Raw genomic sequence first — 17,584 nt, 5'->3', positions numbered from 1 at the left:
TTATTGGCATTATAGAATCATATCTTTAGAATTGTAATGAATCTTAGCTTCTAAGTCCTGAGATTTATAACCTTTTTTTGTATCCTAGTCTCCTTTGACAATTCATGAAGCCAGTGGAACCCTTCTTTGACTAAATATCCTAAAAAGCTATTCTGAGATGGGCCTGGCTTCCTAGTGGTTTAGGTTCAATATTGAAACAAAATCATTCACGTGAATTAACAAAAGGAAGTTTACTGAATCATAACAGGATAGTCAGTAAGGAGAGACATTGAGAACTCTTCAATTTGGTCATTGCTTGAGTTATCAATTGGCATCCACCAGCCAAGAGTCAGAATATGCTTGATGCTCCCCATTGCTGTCTTGGGTTTGGACTCACCAGAAAGTAAGTTCAGCAACTTGAGCCTTTAATCCCTTGAACTAACCAGATTTCAGTACCTTTTAAGGAGAAAAACTGGCTTTAATCTCCTGGGTGCAAGGATTAGAATACTGTTCCTATCATAAATTCAGAAAATAAAATACATAGAATTACAAAAGAGATAAATAATATTTTATTAAATTATTTTGGTTATTAAGTATATAATTGTTAAAATATTTTCAGAATTTTAAAAATTAAAATATTTTTAAAAATCAAATTCACAGCCCCCACACACACCTAAATTATATAGGGAGCAAAACATTCATCTGGTCTAATCCCTGCCTAGAAAATGCCTCTCAGCAAGTATTCACGAAGCCTACAATTCCTTTAAGACCTGCAGTAATAAGCAACTCAGTTTCTTAAGGCATAGTCTGTTTCACTCTTAAGACAGTTCATCAATAAAATGGGGATAAATAGCACTTGCCTTGTCCACAGTCCACATTTCTGTGAGGCGAGTGCCTTGTAAATCTAAAAGTATTAATTATAAAAATGTACCTACTTAAGAGTAGGAATTGTCTCATTCTTTGTATTTGGATCTCTAATGTCCAGCATACTGGAATTCTAGAGTATAGAAGGCACTTACTTAGCTTGTTTTTGTAGAGTTTTATCCAATTCTTTATAACTCCATTTGAGATTTTCTTGGCAAAGATATTTGAATGATTTTTTGTTTCCTTCTCTAGCTTATTTTACAGATGAGGAAACTGAGGCAAATGAGGTTAAATAACAGCTAATAAATTTCTGAGGCCAGATTTGAACTCATAAAAATGAGTTCTCCTGACTTTAGGACTGTCACTGTATCTACTGTTCCACCTAGCTTCCCCATAATAAAAATTTACCAAGAGATTAATTAAATTATGGAAATACAAGTTACTCATTGTAGCCTGACAATGGAAGTCAGCATTGTGTATATAGACTTTTTTCTTAATTTTTTTTTTTTAGTGGATTCTTGGGGAAAAGGAGCTTTTCTATTTTTGTTGGTCTTTGGATCATGTGGAAGAATCTCCAATAGTATTGGTACTGATTAACATATTTGCAATTCTTCCATGGGAGTGGATTCTTTTAACCATCATTAATACTATTCTAAAAATCTTTATAGGAAAACTAGAACAGAGAAACTTTTTTTATCCAGAATTACATCAGTTGGACATCTAATTGCTTGTTACTTCCACATCTGCAAATAATAGAGTTGATGTGTTACCAACAAAGGTCCTACAGGATCCTAAAGTGCCCTCTTGAATAATCTAAAGAAGGCTACCCTCTTGAAAAATCTAAAGAAGGCTAAATGGCAATCCTAGAATCTCAGAGTTAGAAGTTATTGTTGTTGTTATTTAGTCATTTTCAGTAACATCTGACTCTTCATTGCTCCATTTAGCATTTTCTCAGCAAAGTTACAGGAGTGCTTTGCAATTTTAATTTTCAGCTCATTTTACAAATGAGGAAACTGAGGCAAACTGGGCTAAATGACTTGCCCAGGGTCACACAGCTAGCACGTGTCTGAAACTGGATTTGAACTCAGATCTTCCTGACTCCAACACTCTATCTGCTATCCCACCAAGCTGCCCATACAAAGGACCTTAGAGACCATCTAATCCAATCTGTGCCAAAGTGGGAATCCTTTTACAACACACATGAAAGGCATCATAAAAAGAGACATTTGAGAGCTTGAGTAACTTGTACAGCTAGTCTATATCAGAAGCAAAATTTGAACTCAGGTCTCCCTAACTCCAAATTTAGTATTTTATCAAATTCCAATAGAAAGGGACCCCTGCAAGCTACACATTGATTGAGGAAACCACACACATTAATGTTATCTGTATTGTATTGTCATTTTATTTTTATTTTTTCAAACATTTCTCAATTATTTTTTCATCTGATTGGACCACAGGCTACCCATTTGCTACCTCTGGGCTCTACCATGGGCTTCTCAAAGAGTTTAGAAAAGGCAGAGAATAAAGGTGGGCTAGAATAGTTAAAAAGAAGTCTTAGTGAAAGAAATGGGACTCAAGATTGGAATTGAAGAATGACTAGAATTTGAAAAGAGAGGGCATTGGTAGTGACAAGAAGGACAGGACCACTTTGTGCTGTGCCGCTGAAATCACTCTGCCCAAAGGGCAGGGCTTTGACTAAGGAGTGAGTGGGTAGCAGCTCTAGACCAGGGGAATTAAAATTATCTCAAGATAGGAAACACTTTTCTTGAAAGCTTTTGAAGAAAAGAATGACATAATGAAAAATATTTTAGAAGTCATAAAATCCTAGAACTGAAAAAGATCTTAAACCTGTTAGTCCAATATTCTCATTTTACAAATGAAGACCCTGAGGTACAATGTGTTTGGGGCTTGCTGAGAGCCTAATAGCTGTAAGGTTGAGACTCAGATCCAATTTGTGCCTTCCTCATGCTCAGCCTAGGGCTCAGACCGCTGGGCAAAAACCCTGTCTTAAGTTACATCTGCTTAGGAAGGTGTTTATACACAGGTGTGGTCTCAACAAAAGGAGCCTGGCTTAGTGCTTTGCAAAATAAAGTTTAGTTCAATAAACGGATTTGAATGTCACTGGCTATTTCAACAAATGGAACATTGCCCCTGCCGCCCCCCCACCTCTTTTTTTCTTTTTAATAGCTATATTCTTTGCTTCAGAGTAGTTATTAAAATCCACAAGGTTCAAAAGAAATCTAGAAAATCATGGAAGTATATCTCCTCAAGCTTTTTAGTTGAAAACTACAACTAGCCATTTGTTTAAGAAAATTGCTTGCAAGTGCTTTGGAAAAATCCATAACCTGGTTTTTCACACTGGAAAATAACCAAGGAGATTTAGTCTGCTGTTCTGCTAATGAAAGGGAAAGAGTGAGGATGCAAAATCTATGTGTTAGAATTAAGAGGGCATTCTTTGTCTCTTGACTCTAATATTTGATGGGAGCATATGCACCTTGGAAATGGAAGAGGGGAGACCACTTTAGGGTGTCTGCAAAGCAGCTGGCCAAACATCAGCTCATCTGGAGCTTAAGTTCTGAAGTCACCTATGTGTTGCTCTGAATCTAAAATGTTGAGAGGATCACTAGGAGAAATATTGTAAGTGATATTAATTGAATTATTGATAGGGTAAGAGTGCATACATCTGAAGAACTAGAAATAGTTATTCTACTTTCCCCTAACCCCTCCTTTCCTTCCCCCCCCCAAAAAACACCTCAACATGCTACTTATGTTTCTAAAGAAGAAAGTAAGGATAAACAGATATTTTGTTTATCCATGTAGAAGAATTTAGGTAAAGGAAGAGAAAGAAAATAATAATAATTTTTTGTAAGGCAAGGCAAAGTAGCTATGGCAAAAAAAAAAAGCATATTTGAAGAACTTTTGTATTTGGGTTACATAGTGTTTTTAAAGAATTATAATTTTGTTATTTGAAAAGATATACTATAACACTATAGAAGGGAGCAGGAGAAGAAGCTGTAAGATTTAGAAATTGTTGCAGGTACTTTAAGAAATAGATGAGAATCAATTTATACTCTTGCTTAGTGACATAAAGATAAAAGTCAGCAGAGCTGGGGTCTGAATTATCACAGACTCCTGATCAGTGAAGTCAGAATGAATGAAGCTTCACCTCTTATCATTCAGGTGCTGAGCTGACCACCCAGCCCTGCTTCCTCCCCATAAATCATGGCACCAGTTCTAATAGTTGGGAAAACCTATTAGTTTCTACCTTAATGTCCTAAAAGGTACCTGCCTCCTATAGAGGAACTGGACTCTAAATTTTAACGAGCTCAAGAACAAAGATCCGCATTAATATAAACGTATAGTAAGGCGCTGTTATAAAGCACCCTGCTGCACACACGGATTCAGCTATACCGTGAATTAAATTGTGCATCTCTCCTGCTATATGACACAGATGCTCTATAGCACAAGTATTGTCCTTGCCCCCAATATCATTCATAATAAATAAGATTCTAATATTCCTTAACTTATTTCACTCAAAAATAAGGTTTAGATGGCCTATTTATACAATCTCACAAGAAATGGGAGAGCTTAATTTTGTTTCCTATTTTCTTATTTCTTAGGTTACCTTATAGATCTAAGTTTTTTTTTTCTCCTTTCATTTGCTTGGGTCTACAGACCCTGCCTGTCAGCTCTCATCTCCTACCACCTTTGGTGAAAAGTCATTGTTACTACAAATCCCCTTCCATGCCAGTATCATTTTCTTTCATGGCAAAACCTGCTAAGCTTCATTTCAGAAAGTGTTTGGTGCTTGTATGATCAGATTTCTTTTTATCTAAACTAACAGCACCTGTGACAATCAATGCCTTAACTAGCCAGACTTGTTAATTACATGACAGATTTTTGGAGCTTCATGGCTTTGGAATTTTAAAAGCAAGGACATAGTAATCGCCCTGTATATCTTTATTTTGTTTTTCAGTTCAAATTGATTTCCTTAGATAGTGGTAGTGTATTCCAAGTTCTGTTTCTAACAGTAGCAGGTCTGTATTTTCCCAGGATATGATCTCCCATTTCCCTCCCCCACATTGTTTATGTGAACGTACTTTGAGTTCAAAGACACCTTGATGTCAGCAGGAGGAGAGGGAAAATGTGTCAGTAATACCAGCATTTTGGAAAGACAAGATAAAAATCTTGTCAAAAAGGGGAATAAAGCTGTGCTTTACCAATTTGCATCCCATCCCTACCCTTGTCTTTTTTTTAATCTAAGGGTAATCTAAAAAATATCAAATTAGAAAATGGCTTAAAAAAAAAAAAAGCAAACATGCTGAATAGAAAAGGTCAGTTTTTTTTTCATTCTCCTACATGAAAAGAGGAGGTAGAGAAGGTAGTAGGTTAATGGAATGGGACAAGAATCTATAATATTCAATTAGAAGTTCTGAGCTAGGAGTTCAAGGCAGAAGAATGAAAAGAATTCATAGTTTATTCTTTAAAAATTCGTTGCCAGGATACTTTCCTCATGAGCTAAAAAGATACTGTAAGCATCTGTGTTTATTTCCCAAAATTCAACTACTGTATCTAAGCAACTTAATAAATCAAATGTCTGCAGCTTAGCCTTTCAGAGTATTTATAATTTCCTTTGCAGAAAATATAAATTTCAGTGGCTCCCCATTGCCTTCAACATAAAATACAAAATTTTCACTTTGGCTTTTAAAGCTCCATCACAACCTGGCTCCAACCTACTTTTCTATCTTATATTATTCCCTATCCCTCCCTACAGTCCAGCCAGACTAGCCTTCTTGGTGTCACATATAATGTTCTATATCTTGTCTCTATGCTTTGCATTGTCTATCCCAATCCCTAGAACATATACTCTATGCTCTTTCCTCAGTTCTGCCTCTTAGAATCTTTTGTTTCATTTGTTATTGTTTGTCCTTTGTTCTTAAAGATGACTATGACACCAGGGAGGTAACACCATGACATGCAAGTGAATTGGATTCAATTGTGGGAAGGCTGTGCAAAGTTCCCCATCTCACTTTCCTCTCCAGAACCATCTGGATCCAGTGACCAGATATAGATCAGGACGACTGGAAATAGCCCTGGATGAAATGGGAGACCTTGGTCTTTTTAAGCTTTTTAAGACCTAGGTCTTTAACAGATTTGACTGAGATAACACCCATCAGTGTTTAAAGCTAGGTAAGAAATTAAGCAGAGAATGACTTCTTTAACTTAGTTTAAAAAAAAAAAAAAGTCAGTCTGGGAGGGGAAAACCCTTAATTTCTGGCCAAAACAGAAATCATTGCTTTACATTCAGGTCTGACCTAATCAGGGCCCAACTATTGACCAAGTGAGATTTAACTTGGGGTCTATTGTTGGTCAATCAATGAGAGGCAGAATGATTTGTTTTTTGAAGCATGGTCCTAGCCCCTAAAGTTCAACATGTTTTGTGAGGTTTCAGTTTGGAAGTAATCCCAGAATGAAGAAGGGGAAAAAATAGGCTGTTTGCACCTCATAGCAACCTCTTGTTAACCTTTCTTGATTTTTCAGTTTTTGTCCTATTTTGTTAACAATCTTCATCTGTCTCTAAATAAATTAAGCTTCTATATCTGATTGGTAACATTCTGACATTAGATTCCTCTATTAGAACACAATATGACTGCCATTCATTTTTAGTGGAGGAGGATGAAATTAGTAAAAACTTAGAGATGCTGAAAAGACATTTTTCCTTGCAAGCGCAGCACCCTGCCCCTCTCCAATTCCTTACTGCATCATGGTCTCTTTTATCAGCAAGAGATGCAACCTGGGAGTTTGATTTTACTGTTTTAAAAGAAAAAACCCTGGTTGCTGGAAGGCAAAATGCAGAATGAAGACTAGGGTAAGTGCTGAAAAGGGAGAGCACCCCAAAAAGTACAGAAGGATTCTCCCCAAATCAACCCTGATTACTCTGCATGACTTGACTTAGGAAGGGATATCATAAGAAGGAATATATTCAGCACTTAAAAACCCTTATGTTTTCCTGTAGAGGGCGGAACTTTGGAGAAGTATGCTTGAAAATGCAGTCTGTGGGGAAGAGACATCTTACAACAGTTAGTATTACAATTCAGTATTTCAGCTTTTTAGGCTGGTCTGCTGTGGCCCAATCTTAATCTTAGTGCAGAAGGCATGAGAGCCATGATGAGGATGGTCAAAGATAGAATCTATGTGGCTGACTTTGTCCTCATTTTAAATACCCTATATCAATTACAGCAACTGTAGAATTATTACATCACCGTGCTAAGTACTAAGTATATGTAAACTAGATAACCATTGTCTTATCAATTCCACTGAGCTAACACCTTGTTTCAAGTATACTTCTTTCAAGTACACTTCTCCAAAGTTCTGCTCTCTACATTTTCCCCACTCACTTCCCCCAGATTCATCAGTCCTGCGCATCATTAAGCACTCATTTGAATGTGACCCCTTTTTGATTCTCCCAGCTCCTCTTACCCTCTCTCCCAGAATTACCTTATACTTATTTTGTATGTATTTTATATAAATCTATTTATGAACTTCTTGTCTTCCCCTGCTACAACACCTACCATAGGGTCTACCTATCACATAGAAGGTACTTAATAGGTGATTGCTGACTGATTGAAGTATCTTAAAGATTTTTAAATCAGTCACATCACATCAATGATTCTCCCTATCCTTTTAATTAGGAGAATCTAAAATTAGGCTGCTTATTCATTTATGCAATCAAATTTATTAAGGATTTATTGAACATAGTACATTATACTAAGCCAGGACACAAATTAAAAATGAAAACCTAGGTTCCAGGGGTTACTTAGAGATTAATTTTTCTGGGCCTCAGTTTCTTAATCTAATATAATAAATTAAATGTTTGTAAACCCTATAATCTTGTGAATATGTTTTACAAACCTTATGTTAATAATTACTGCAGTGAAAGTTTTATCTGCTCTATGAAGTTTTCAGAGATTTGATATACAGAAAACTTATTCTTTTGGAAAACAGTAGGAATAAACTTTTCTAGCTAAAACTTCCTTGTCAGTAATATAAAACATTTTCTTCACTTACTAGCTCAGTGAGACTTTATTTCAAAGATGAGATAGTAGAACTATTAAAGTTCAAGCCTGTCCTAATTAAGAAAAAAAGAAAGAGAAAGAGAGAGAGAGAGAAAGAAAGAAAGGAAAGAAAGAAAGAAAGAAAGAAGGAAGATGAGACAATAAGCCAGATAATTCAAAGCAAAAAGTTTGGGGTCATATTTTTTCCCCTGAAGTTTTTCACACAAAAGCAGACTTTTTCCTGAATTAGTGACAATAATTGCCTCAAGTTTCTCCTCTACTTGACAGAAGAGAACTGGCCTGTGAGATCCTTTAAGAAATAATTAGACCTGCATTGATAGTGAGCTCCATCTTATGGACTGTACTAAGATGCTGTGAAAATACTGGTATTTAAGGATAAGGACAATCTGGCCAGAGTCAGCATTTTGCACTACAGTGAAAGATCTGCAGTATTACATCACTGTGTGCATAGAGGCCATTACTTAACAAGCAAGATAACCAGAACCCATGGAATGATGAGGTAGGGTAGGTTAATATTGCTTGTATTGAATGGGGAGATGAGCTTTTTGTGCTTCCAATTAGAGAAAACTGAAAGCCTTGGAGGCAGCATGGATCAGTGGAATGAGTAACTTTGGAGAGAGAAGACTAGGGTCCAAATCCTCTCTTGCTCAATCACTGTTTAACTCAGTTTCCTCATTTGTAAAATAATACTATTTACCTCCCAGGATTGTTGTGAGGATCAAATGAGATAATAATTGTAAAGCACTTAGCAGTATCAGCACATATAAAGAGCACTATATAAGTATTAATATCATTATTATTGTTGTTATTGTTATATGTCATTTTGCCTGCTTATAGGGAGTAAAGGACTCCCCCAGGCCAAATGGAGCAAGGCTTTCATAAGTAGCCAGATGACCAATCTATCACCGGGTCCTCATCAAAGTTGGCTCTATCAGTCACAGGAGTTGCTATAGTAGAGAAATATAATAAAAAAGACTAAATTTGGTTTAGAATCCAAGGACCTGGGCTTAAACTCATGCAGACCCCCATGCTCTGCTCTAACTACCTGTATTACCCTAGATAAGTCACTTCTATCTAGGCTTCAGTTTTTACATCTGTAGATGAGCGAATTGGGCTAGTTGACCTCTCAGGCTCTTCCTAGTTCCAAATTTATTCTCTGAATCTGTTTTTTGGGATTTCTTTCTCACCTTCAGGATAATTGTCCCTCAAAGGAAAAAGGATTTGAGAAAGTAACTCAACATCTCCTTTTACTTGGGTTTAAAGCTTGTAGATGAAGAGATTAGATTCTTTGGCCACTGAAATGACTGGATCTAGAGCAGCATTGGCTATTGAAATGACACTGAGTAACCTTGGCCACTGGATCCCAAAAAAGAGAGTGGCCACATTGTTCTGATTAAATCCCACTGGAGATCTCAGCATACTTGAATCATTACAGCTAAAATTGCCTGCTTTCCCCTTGAGATGTTGCCTTTGAGCCTGGAAATGAGTCAAAGCTGCATCTTAATTAAAAGTAGATCTTTTTTTAATGGAGGAAGATACAACCACACATATTAAGCATCTATAAATTTACTGTTTCCAAAAAGCTTTCTGAGATATCCCCATTGTACTCTAATCACATGATTGTTATGTATTCAAACTGTAGCATAATAACCCTAATTTATACGGCTTTGTGGTTACAAAGTTTTATATAACTTACATGTTTGGTCCTCACAGCAAACCATTTTTCAAATGAAGACTTAGATTACAGAACATGTCAAAGCTAGGCTTCAAACCCAGGTTTTTTAGCCTTCAAGTTTTTCTACACATAATGATAATGATGCTGATGATGATAAGCATTTTTGGAGCACTTTATGGTTTTCAAAGGACTTTATAAATATTATTTTATTCTCACAACAACCCTGAGAGTGCTTTTGTTATGTTTTATTTTACAGATGAGGAAACTGAGTCTTAGAGAGTTAATCTGACTTTCTCAGGCTCACATAGATAAAAGGTGTCGAGTTTTCCTTACTTCCAAGTTCAACAATCGATCTCCCTAGCTGCCTTGAACTATATTCCATCACTTGTTGACCAAGAACAAGCAAATTGCTATCAAGCATTTGAGTCTGTCTCTCCCATATATGGTATAAGAATAGTAAAAAAAGTTATCTTTCTTTTTTTGTGTATGTTTTGCACCCCTCTTCCCCCTTCCCACAACACTCTCTCTCTCTCTCTGTCTCTTTCTCTCTCTCTCTCTCTCTCTCTCTCTCTCTCTCTCTCACACACACACACACACACACACACACACACACACATATCCTTTTGCTACCTAGATACTCCATTTATAGTAGGCACGGGATAAGTTCTTAACCAATCTGTGATTTCCACACAGACACAGATTAAGAGTTTGGATAACCTCTGGATATCTCCAAAGCAATTGTGTCCTTGTATCCAAAAGTGCCTAGAAATAAGGGCCATATTGAGCTAGATTATTATGCTCTTGTCAATTTTTTTAGACCAGCAAATTTGGAATGTTTGTTATGCTTCAGCTTTGAAATGTGTTTCTCTCCCACACATCGTGCAGTCTGATTCTCGAGATTCAAGTGCTGTCATGAAAACTGTAAGACAGTCTGTTTAGTTCCAACAGAATCATTTTTGGAAAACTTGCTGGATTCTGTGGGAGTAATGTAGTGACTACCGCTTGCTGACAAGAAGGAGCAAAGAATTCAGCAGCATGACTTTTTTCTTTTCTTTCTCCTTGTATTTTTGCCAGCTCAAGGAGAGGGATCCATCAGGGGTGGCAGGCTGATTTCTTGCTGGGTAGGTCAGGTCTGTCCTTCTGCAGGCACCAGATAGCTGTCTCTGGTCTGCTGCAATGCAGCAGCATACTTTGCGGTGGAGTTGGAGCCGTGATTGACTTCCCATTTTCCTTCCCTCCTCTCCCCTGCAGTCAAATGATTCTGCAAATAAAAAGGTTGACTTTACCGGAGCCAAGAATTACACAGAAAGGTTTTTTTGGGGGGAGGGGAAGGAAGAGATAGAATAAAACTTGGAAAAAAATAAGTTTTTTTAGTTGTGTTTTAATTTATGATTTTATTTTCTTTAAAAAAATTGTATTTGTCTGTATCTAATAAGGTACACAGCAACATGGAAAGTTTTATAAAGGAACAGTACAGTTCTTGTTATATAAAGGTTACACAAAAACAAGATTGTATCTGATTAAGGAGGGACAATATGGATAGAGATGCACAGATGTGTCCATCAATCTGTGTTTCAGAGATTTCATTTGAGAATGTTCCTATTCAGGTATTTTATTTAGCTATTGTTTGCAGCCATCAATGGTACCAAATTTTCACGTTGTTCTCTTTTTAAAAGATGTTGTTAGTGTCCTGGATTTGGAGTGTTTAAACCCCGGGTTTAAAATATCAGACCTACAAGATAATGCTGGAATTATCATCCCCCTTTTGCAGACGGGAAAAAACTGATATGCAAGAAATTGGCTTCTTGTCACAAAGCCATAAATAATACTAAGAGTTACAATTAGAAAACATTATTATTTTGGTTTATGTTTTTCTGAGTCAGAGAATCATGGGCTAGATCTCTGCATGGTAGCTTAAGCTTTTAATTCTTAAGTCTTTAAATTTTAAGTTTGCTCTATCACTTTTGGCCTGCCTTGTTAGTTAATCTTTTCTATCCCATTATATTAACTAGTGTAGTATTCTTCACGTATTAAATATTCAACAATAGAAGACTTATGTTTTCAAGAGTTCAAATCCAGTCTCAGACACTTATTAGCTGTGTGATCTGGACAAGTCATTTAACCGTCTGCCTCAATTTCCTCATTGATGAAATGAACAAGAAAAGGAAGAACAAATTACTTTAGTACCTTTGGCAAGAAAACCCCAAATGGGGTTATGAAGAGTCAAACATGACTGAGCAATAACTGAGCAATAACTTCTGATTCCAGATCCAAATCCCTTTCCATTCAAATCTTGTTGATTCTTGGTGTACAACTTACAGTTGTTCTAATTATGTCAAGTTAAGTTTGTAGATCACTCACTGCAAGCTTCAGTTTCCCCACAGGTTTTTCCTATTGATTAACTTTTTCTTGAAGAGCTTTAAAAGTTTTCTCGTTAGTATAATTCTTATCTCAAAACCATAATGCTTTTAATTAATTATAATCTAGAGAACAATATAAGCCAGGTTACTTGAATTGCCAACTCTATATCTTTCTAGATTAATTTGAACTCATTTGGGTCTATATACTTTAAGAGGGAAAGTATCATGTAGCCATACAGTAAATGTTTTTTCAAATAATATAGAAAATAACACGAAGATATATGTATGATAGTTGCTCCTTCTCAATATGCTTGAAAGCTTTTTCATTCTTTTTTTTTTGGCAAATTTCATTATAAAACTCACTGATAAAGAAACAAAATAAGACCATAGCAAAGCTAGGAAGGAACCACCCCATTTCCTAATTAGCATATTGTTTCCATAATCTTTTTTTTTTTTTTAATAACCTCAAAGATAGATAATGTCTCTGCCATTCTGAGAAAGAAACTGCTGGATTCACCTGTTGTAACTACACAGAATAAAGACAGCTGCAAATATATCATATACAGTATCATAGCATGGCACAGTTGATAAAGAGTGCTAGGCCAGGAGTCACATGGCCTTAGATACTTACTAGCTGTGTGATCCTGGGCAAGTCATAGCCTCAATTTGCCTCAGTTTTCTCATCTGTAAAATGAGCTGGAGAAGGAAATGGCAAACTACTACAGTTTCTTTGCCAAGAAAATCCCAAATGGGGTTACAGAGAGTCATACATAATTAAAATGACTGAACAACAACAATGCTTATATATATATTCAGATTGACTAATAGCCATTTCCATTGGGGTTTGACCATTGATCTTGTGGTCAAAATTTTTTTCTGAAAAAATGATATTTACTAATGGGAAATTTAAGATTACTAAAATATTGACTCTGCTAACCTATTTATTATTGCATGATAAACTGGATAGGATTGTGTGTCTGTGTCCATCTCCTCTACAGGGTGGATGTTACAGTGTCCTTTTTCTTTTTAAGGAAAGAAGGATTGTCGAAATGTGGAAGATGTAGACAAGCATTTTACTGCAATGTGGAATGTCAGGTACGTGCCTGAATAAGCAAGAGGGAAGAGGGTCTGGTTTTTCCTGAAGGTTGGTTCACTTCCTCTCTTTGAATAGAATATACCTATATTGGTATAATCAAAATCAGGGGTTTCAGTTAACTTATTTGAAAAAAAAAAAAGATTGAATTAAGAGTCTGTGACAGACTTAGTTTAATAGCTTCTACTTGAGGTGATAACAGCTTTTTTTCTTCTGGCCTCTCCCAGAAGAAGAAAAGTTGATTTCAGGCCATACAACAAAATTACCATTCAAGGTCAAGTACAAGATTTAAAAAATTTAGTTGTGTTCCTCATGGATACTTTATTCTCCTACCTATCCATCCATCAGTGACTACAAAAAAGTAAGGCTAGCAAATTGCATGCACTTAAATTGCTATTTTTAAAACCTAAAATGAAGGTCTTAATTCATAGAAATCTTAAGTGTAGCCTTAGACTTTGCTCTAAATATCTCTCAAACCAAGATTCAGAGAAGTGTTGGCTAAATGAAAATCAATAGGTAGAAATTACAGGGAAGGAGATGCAGATTTCTTTTCAAGATAAGGAAAAACCTTCTAGCAATTAGATGTGTCCAAAAAAGAAATGGATCATTTGGAGAGGAAGTGATTTCTGTGTTACTGGGGGTATTCAGGCAGAAAGCTAAGGAATGTCTAATTGGTAATAGTGTAGAGAAGAGGTCTTTCTAGTTCAGTTTGAACAAGATATTATAAAGCCCTTTATAGCCCTGTGATTCAGTAACTCTGAACTCTTTGCCCATATTCATGTTCTTATTAGAGATTTGAGAATATTTTGGGAAGCAGTAGCTAGACAGCAGTTTTGGCTGCATTCTACAGTAGGCAAAGAGAAACTTTGAGGAAAGATAAAAAAAAAAAAAAGCCAATATTAAGCTAACCAAGGCCCCAGTAAAAGTGCACTTCTTCTAAAACTACTTAATCAATATTTATTTAATGAATAGGAGTTTAATTCATGGAACTCACAGTAATCAAGTGTTCTAATATTTATAACAATAGCACCTAAATTATTGTGAGAATCAAATGAAATGGTTGTGAAGTACCTGGTATGCAATAGGCACTTAATAAACGCTTGTTCCCTCCCCTCACCAATCTGTCTTATCCCTGGGGACGACTCCTTCAGGTATGTCCCCACCACTTGTCTTGTTTTTTGTTTTATTTTCTTTCTCTCCTGCCCCTGTGGCATATGCCTACCAGTTGCACTGCATGACATTGTTTACCTCTCTTGAAGTTTGAGGAGGTTACTAAGTCTTGGAACATGATCCCATCATTCCTACGGTCTTCCTTTGCCTAACTGCATGGTGGAAATAAAGCAGAGGTTTGAGGTGGGGCAGAATCTTGCCATGGGAAGAACATTGAGTTTGTTAGCAAAAGATTTAAGGTCAAATCTAGTTCTGCTGCCTACTGCTACTTCTGTGGTCTTGGACAAGTGATTGCCATGGACCCTAGCTTTTTCATCTGTAAATGATGCAATTAGAAAACATTCTAGATTAAAGATAGGAGGACCAGGCTTTGAATCCAATCCCTGCTACCTGTATTCCGTGTGGCTTCTTTAGACCCCAGTTCCTCATGTAAAACGAAGGGGTATTTACTCGTTGCCATGTAAGATCCCTTTCATATCTTTATCTTATATATTAGGAGATTCATAACATCTGTTCCACTCTTTTTTTCCACCAGACTCTAAATATCAAAATGTGGGCAGTTGTTCCTTTTGCTGTTGAGTCCTTTTTCAATCTCTATTACTCCTTTTGAAGTTTTTTGTTTTTTGTTTTTTTAACCAGGGATAGAGGAGTGGTTTGCCTTTTTTTTTCTCCAGCTCATTTTACAAATAGAAAAACTGAGGCAGACTGGCTCAAGTGACTTGCTGAGGATCACACAGCTAGTGTCCGAGACTGTATTTGAACTCAAGATGAGTCTTCCTATCTCCAGATCTAGTACTGTACCCACTGTGCCATCTAGCTGCCCCAAACTTCATGGTAGCAGTAGCTATGACAACTCTTTGGCTATTGACTATTTAGGAATTAGAAAATAAAAGGTGATATTTATAGACCATTCCTTTCCAAACCAACTCTGTCCTAGAATGAAGGAAAACAGCTCCACAAATCAAACTACCCCAGCATCTGGGAGTTGACAGTATAAGCAAATGATTCCTTTTTACATCCTATCTCCTCTCTATCATGCAAAGGGAAGAGTGTTTCAACATTTGTTCTCTAGAACCAAGATTAGATTTTGTGAATAATGTGAATTCTGCTATATCTTAGTGATATTTTTGTTAGCGTTATTCTAGGCATTGTATACAGTGTATCCCCAAAATCTTAGTGAAGATTTAAGTAACATAGCTCTATGGTATGAATTTAAGCAATTAAAACTTCACTAAGACTTTAGGGACACAAAAAGTTATCAAACTGTGCATACCCTTTGATCCAGCAGTGCTACTACTGGGCTTATACCCCAAAGAGATACTAAAGAAGGGAAAGGGACCTGTATGTGCCAAAATGTTTGTGGCAGCCCTGTTTGTAGTGGCCAGAAACTGGAAAATGAATGGATGCCCATCAATTGGAGAATGGCTAGGTAAATTGTGGTATATGAATGTTATGGAATATTATTGTTCGTAAGGAATGACCAGCAGGATGAATACAGAGAGGCTTGGAGAGACCTACATGAACTGATGCTGAGTGAAATGAGCAGGACCAGGAGATCATTATACACGGCAGCAACGATATTATATGAGGATGTATTCTGATGGAAGTGGATTTCTTCGACAAAGAGAAGATCTAATTCAGTTCTAGTTGATCAATGATGGACAGAAGCAGCTACTCCCAGAGAAGGAACACTGGGAATTGAATGTAAACTGTTTGCATTTTTGTTTTTCTTCCGGGTTATTTTTTACCTTCTGAATCCAACTCTTCCTGTACAACAAGAGAACTGTTCGGTTCTGCACACATATATTGTATCTAGGATATACTGTAACATATTTAACATGTAAAGGACTGCTTGCCATCTGGGGGAGGAGGTAAAGGAAGGGAGGGGAAAAGTTGGAACAGAAGTGAGTGCAAGGGATAATGTAAAAAATTACCCAAGCATGGGTTCTGTCAATGAAAAGTTATAATTATTAAAAAAAAAGGGGGGGGGGGAAGACTTTAAGGACACCCAGTACAAGGTACCTAGAAATCAGTTTATACAAGTCTTCCCAGATTTCTCAAATCTGCCATTCGGGTAAATCAAATTGAGGCTAAATCATGTGCAAGTTAAAAAATAAAAAAAGAATGAAGGGAATATTGTAGTTTTATATTAAACATTGTCCTAAAACAAGGTATTATGATAAATCTGTCTGGAAGAAATGAGGAGCACTTACAATGTTCATAGTGGCAGGGCAGCATAATATAATAGAGATATACTCCTACACTAGGGAGTCTTCAAAACATTTCGTTCTAGTTCCAACTCATACTTTTGCTACTACTTCTACTAATAATAATTCACCTTTAAGTATTGTTGTAGAGTTCACAAAGAACTCTGAGATAATTAGTACAGTATTCCTCATTTTGTGGGTAAGGAAACTAAACCTCAGAGAGACTGTGACTTATTTATGATCACACAAACTTAACAATCAGAAACATGGGTCCTGGGTTCTGTATTTCAGAGTCCATTCTAGAGACTGTTTCCTCAAATCCCATGTGACCTGGATAACTCCTTTCAAATAAGGAAATTTAATCAGATTACTTCGGACATTCCTTCAGGCCTTACGATCTTTATGAAGATGTTTGAGAATTTCTACTTGATTTACTTGTATGGTGAAATATTCATTAGGCTCCATTTTAGAGGGAGATATTTTTTGATTTAGGCCCCAGATGCTAGGGATATTACACTGTTTTAGTATTGTAAGCTTTATATACTCTCTGTAGGGCCCAATTTGAGGAAAATCTTGGATGAGATCAGTGTAGACTATAATGAAGACCATCCGTCCTTGAGAGAAAACCTTGTAAAAGTGTTGGTGTCTCAGTAGAAAAAGCATCATTCTTTTAAAGCAGTGTCCTCTAAGATCTGGTAGCAGGATTCTTCCTGGACAGATTTCTTGTACTGGTCCCTTAAGGCCTTGTAATGGTCCCATTAATTGCTGGTTTCTGGTGCTAAGATAAGGCAGCAAAGATAGATGAGATAAAGTCCAGTCATTCTCCATAGTAGTAATGGGCAAAGACACCCCTGTGTTTTGTGGTAGAGGATAGGAGAAGTCCTAGGATTCCATAAGAAATGGGAATTATTTTTTGCTTATGAAATCAAGATCTTGGGAATTCTAAGACATTACCCAGATTGCTGACAAGTACCCAAATATGAGAGAACATTTAGGTGTTAACAGTGGATGCAGCAGTGGGCCTGAAGTTGAAAATCAAGAAATCAGGAAGACCTGAATTTAGATCTGACCATAGTCACTTACTAGCAGCACTTCTGTGGGCAAGTCTCTTAACCCTGTTTGCCTCAGTTTCCTAATCTGTAAAATTTGCTGGAGAAGGA

The 17,584-nt window shown here is 36.5% G+C and overlaps 1 protein-coding gene across 2 annotated transcripts in view; it reads left to right on the top strand.

Annotated features, from left to right (window-relative positions):
• The window catches only part of SMYD2 (SET and MYND domain containing 2), an 86,876-nt gene that overhangs the window by 16,999 nt on the left and 52,293 nt on the right, over positions 1 to 17,584 (top strand). For both annotated transcript variants that reach the window (XM_051998380.1, XM_051998381.1), the window contains one exon: positions 12,986 to 13,049. In XM_051998380.1, the coding sequence (XP_051854340.1) occupies positions 12,986 to 13,049 (64 nt within the window). The remainder of the gene's footprint in view (positions 1 to 12,985; positions 13,050 to 17,584) is intronic.

This window comes from Antechinus flavipes, chromosome 4 (genome assembly GCF_016432865.1).
Source record: "Antechinus flavipes isolate AdamAnt ecotype Samford, QLD, Australia chromosome 4, AdamAnt_v2, whole genome shotgun sequence".
NCBI classification, from domain to species: domain Eukaryota; kingdom Metazoa; phylum Chordata; class Mammalia; order Dasyuromorphia; family Dasyuridae; genus Antechinus; species Antechinus flavipes.
This window is presented reverse-complemented; position numbering and strand designations above follow the sequence as displayed.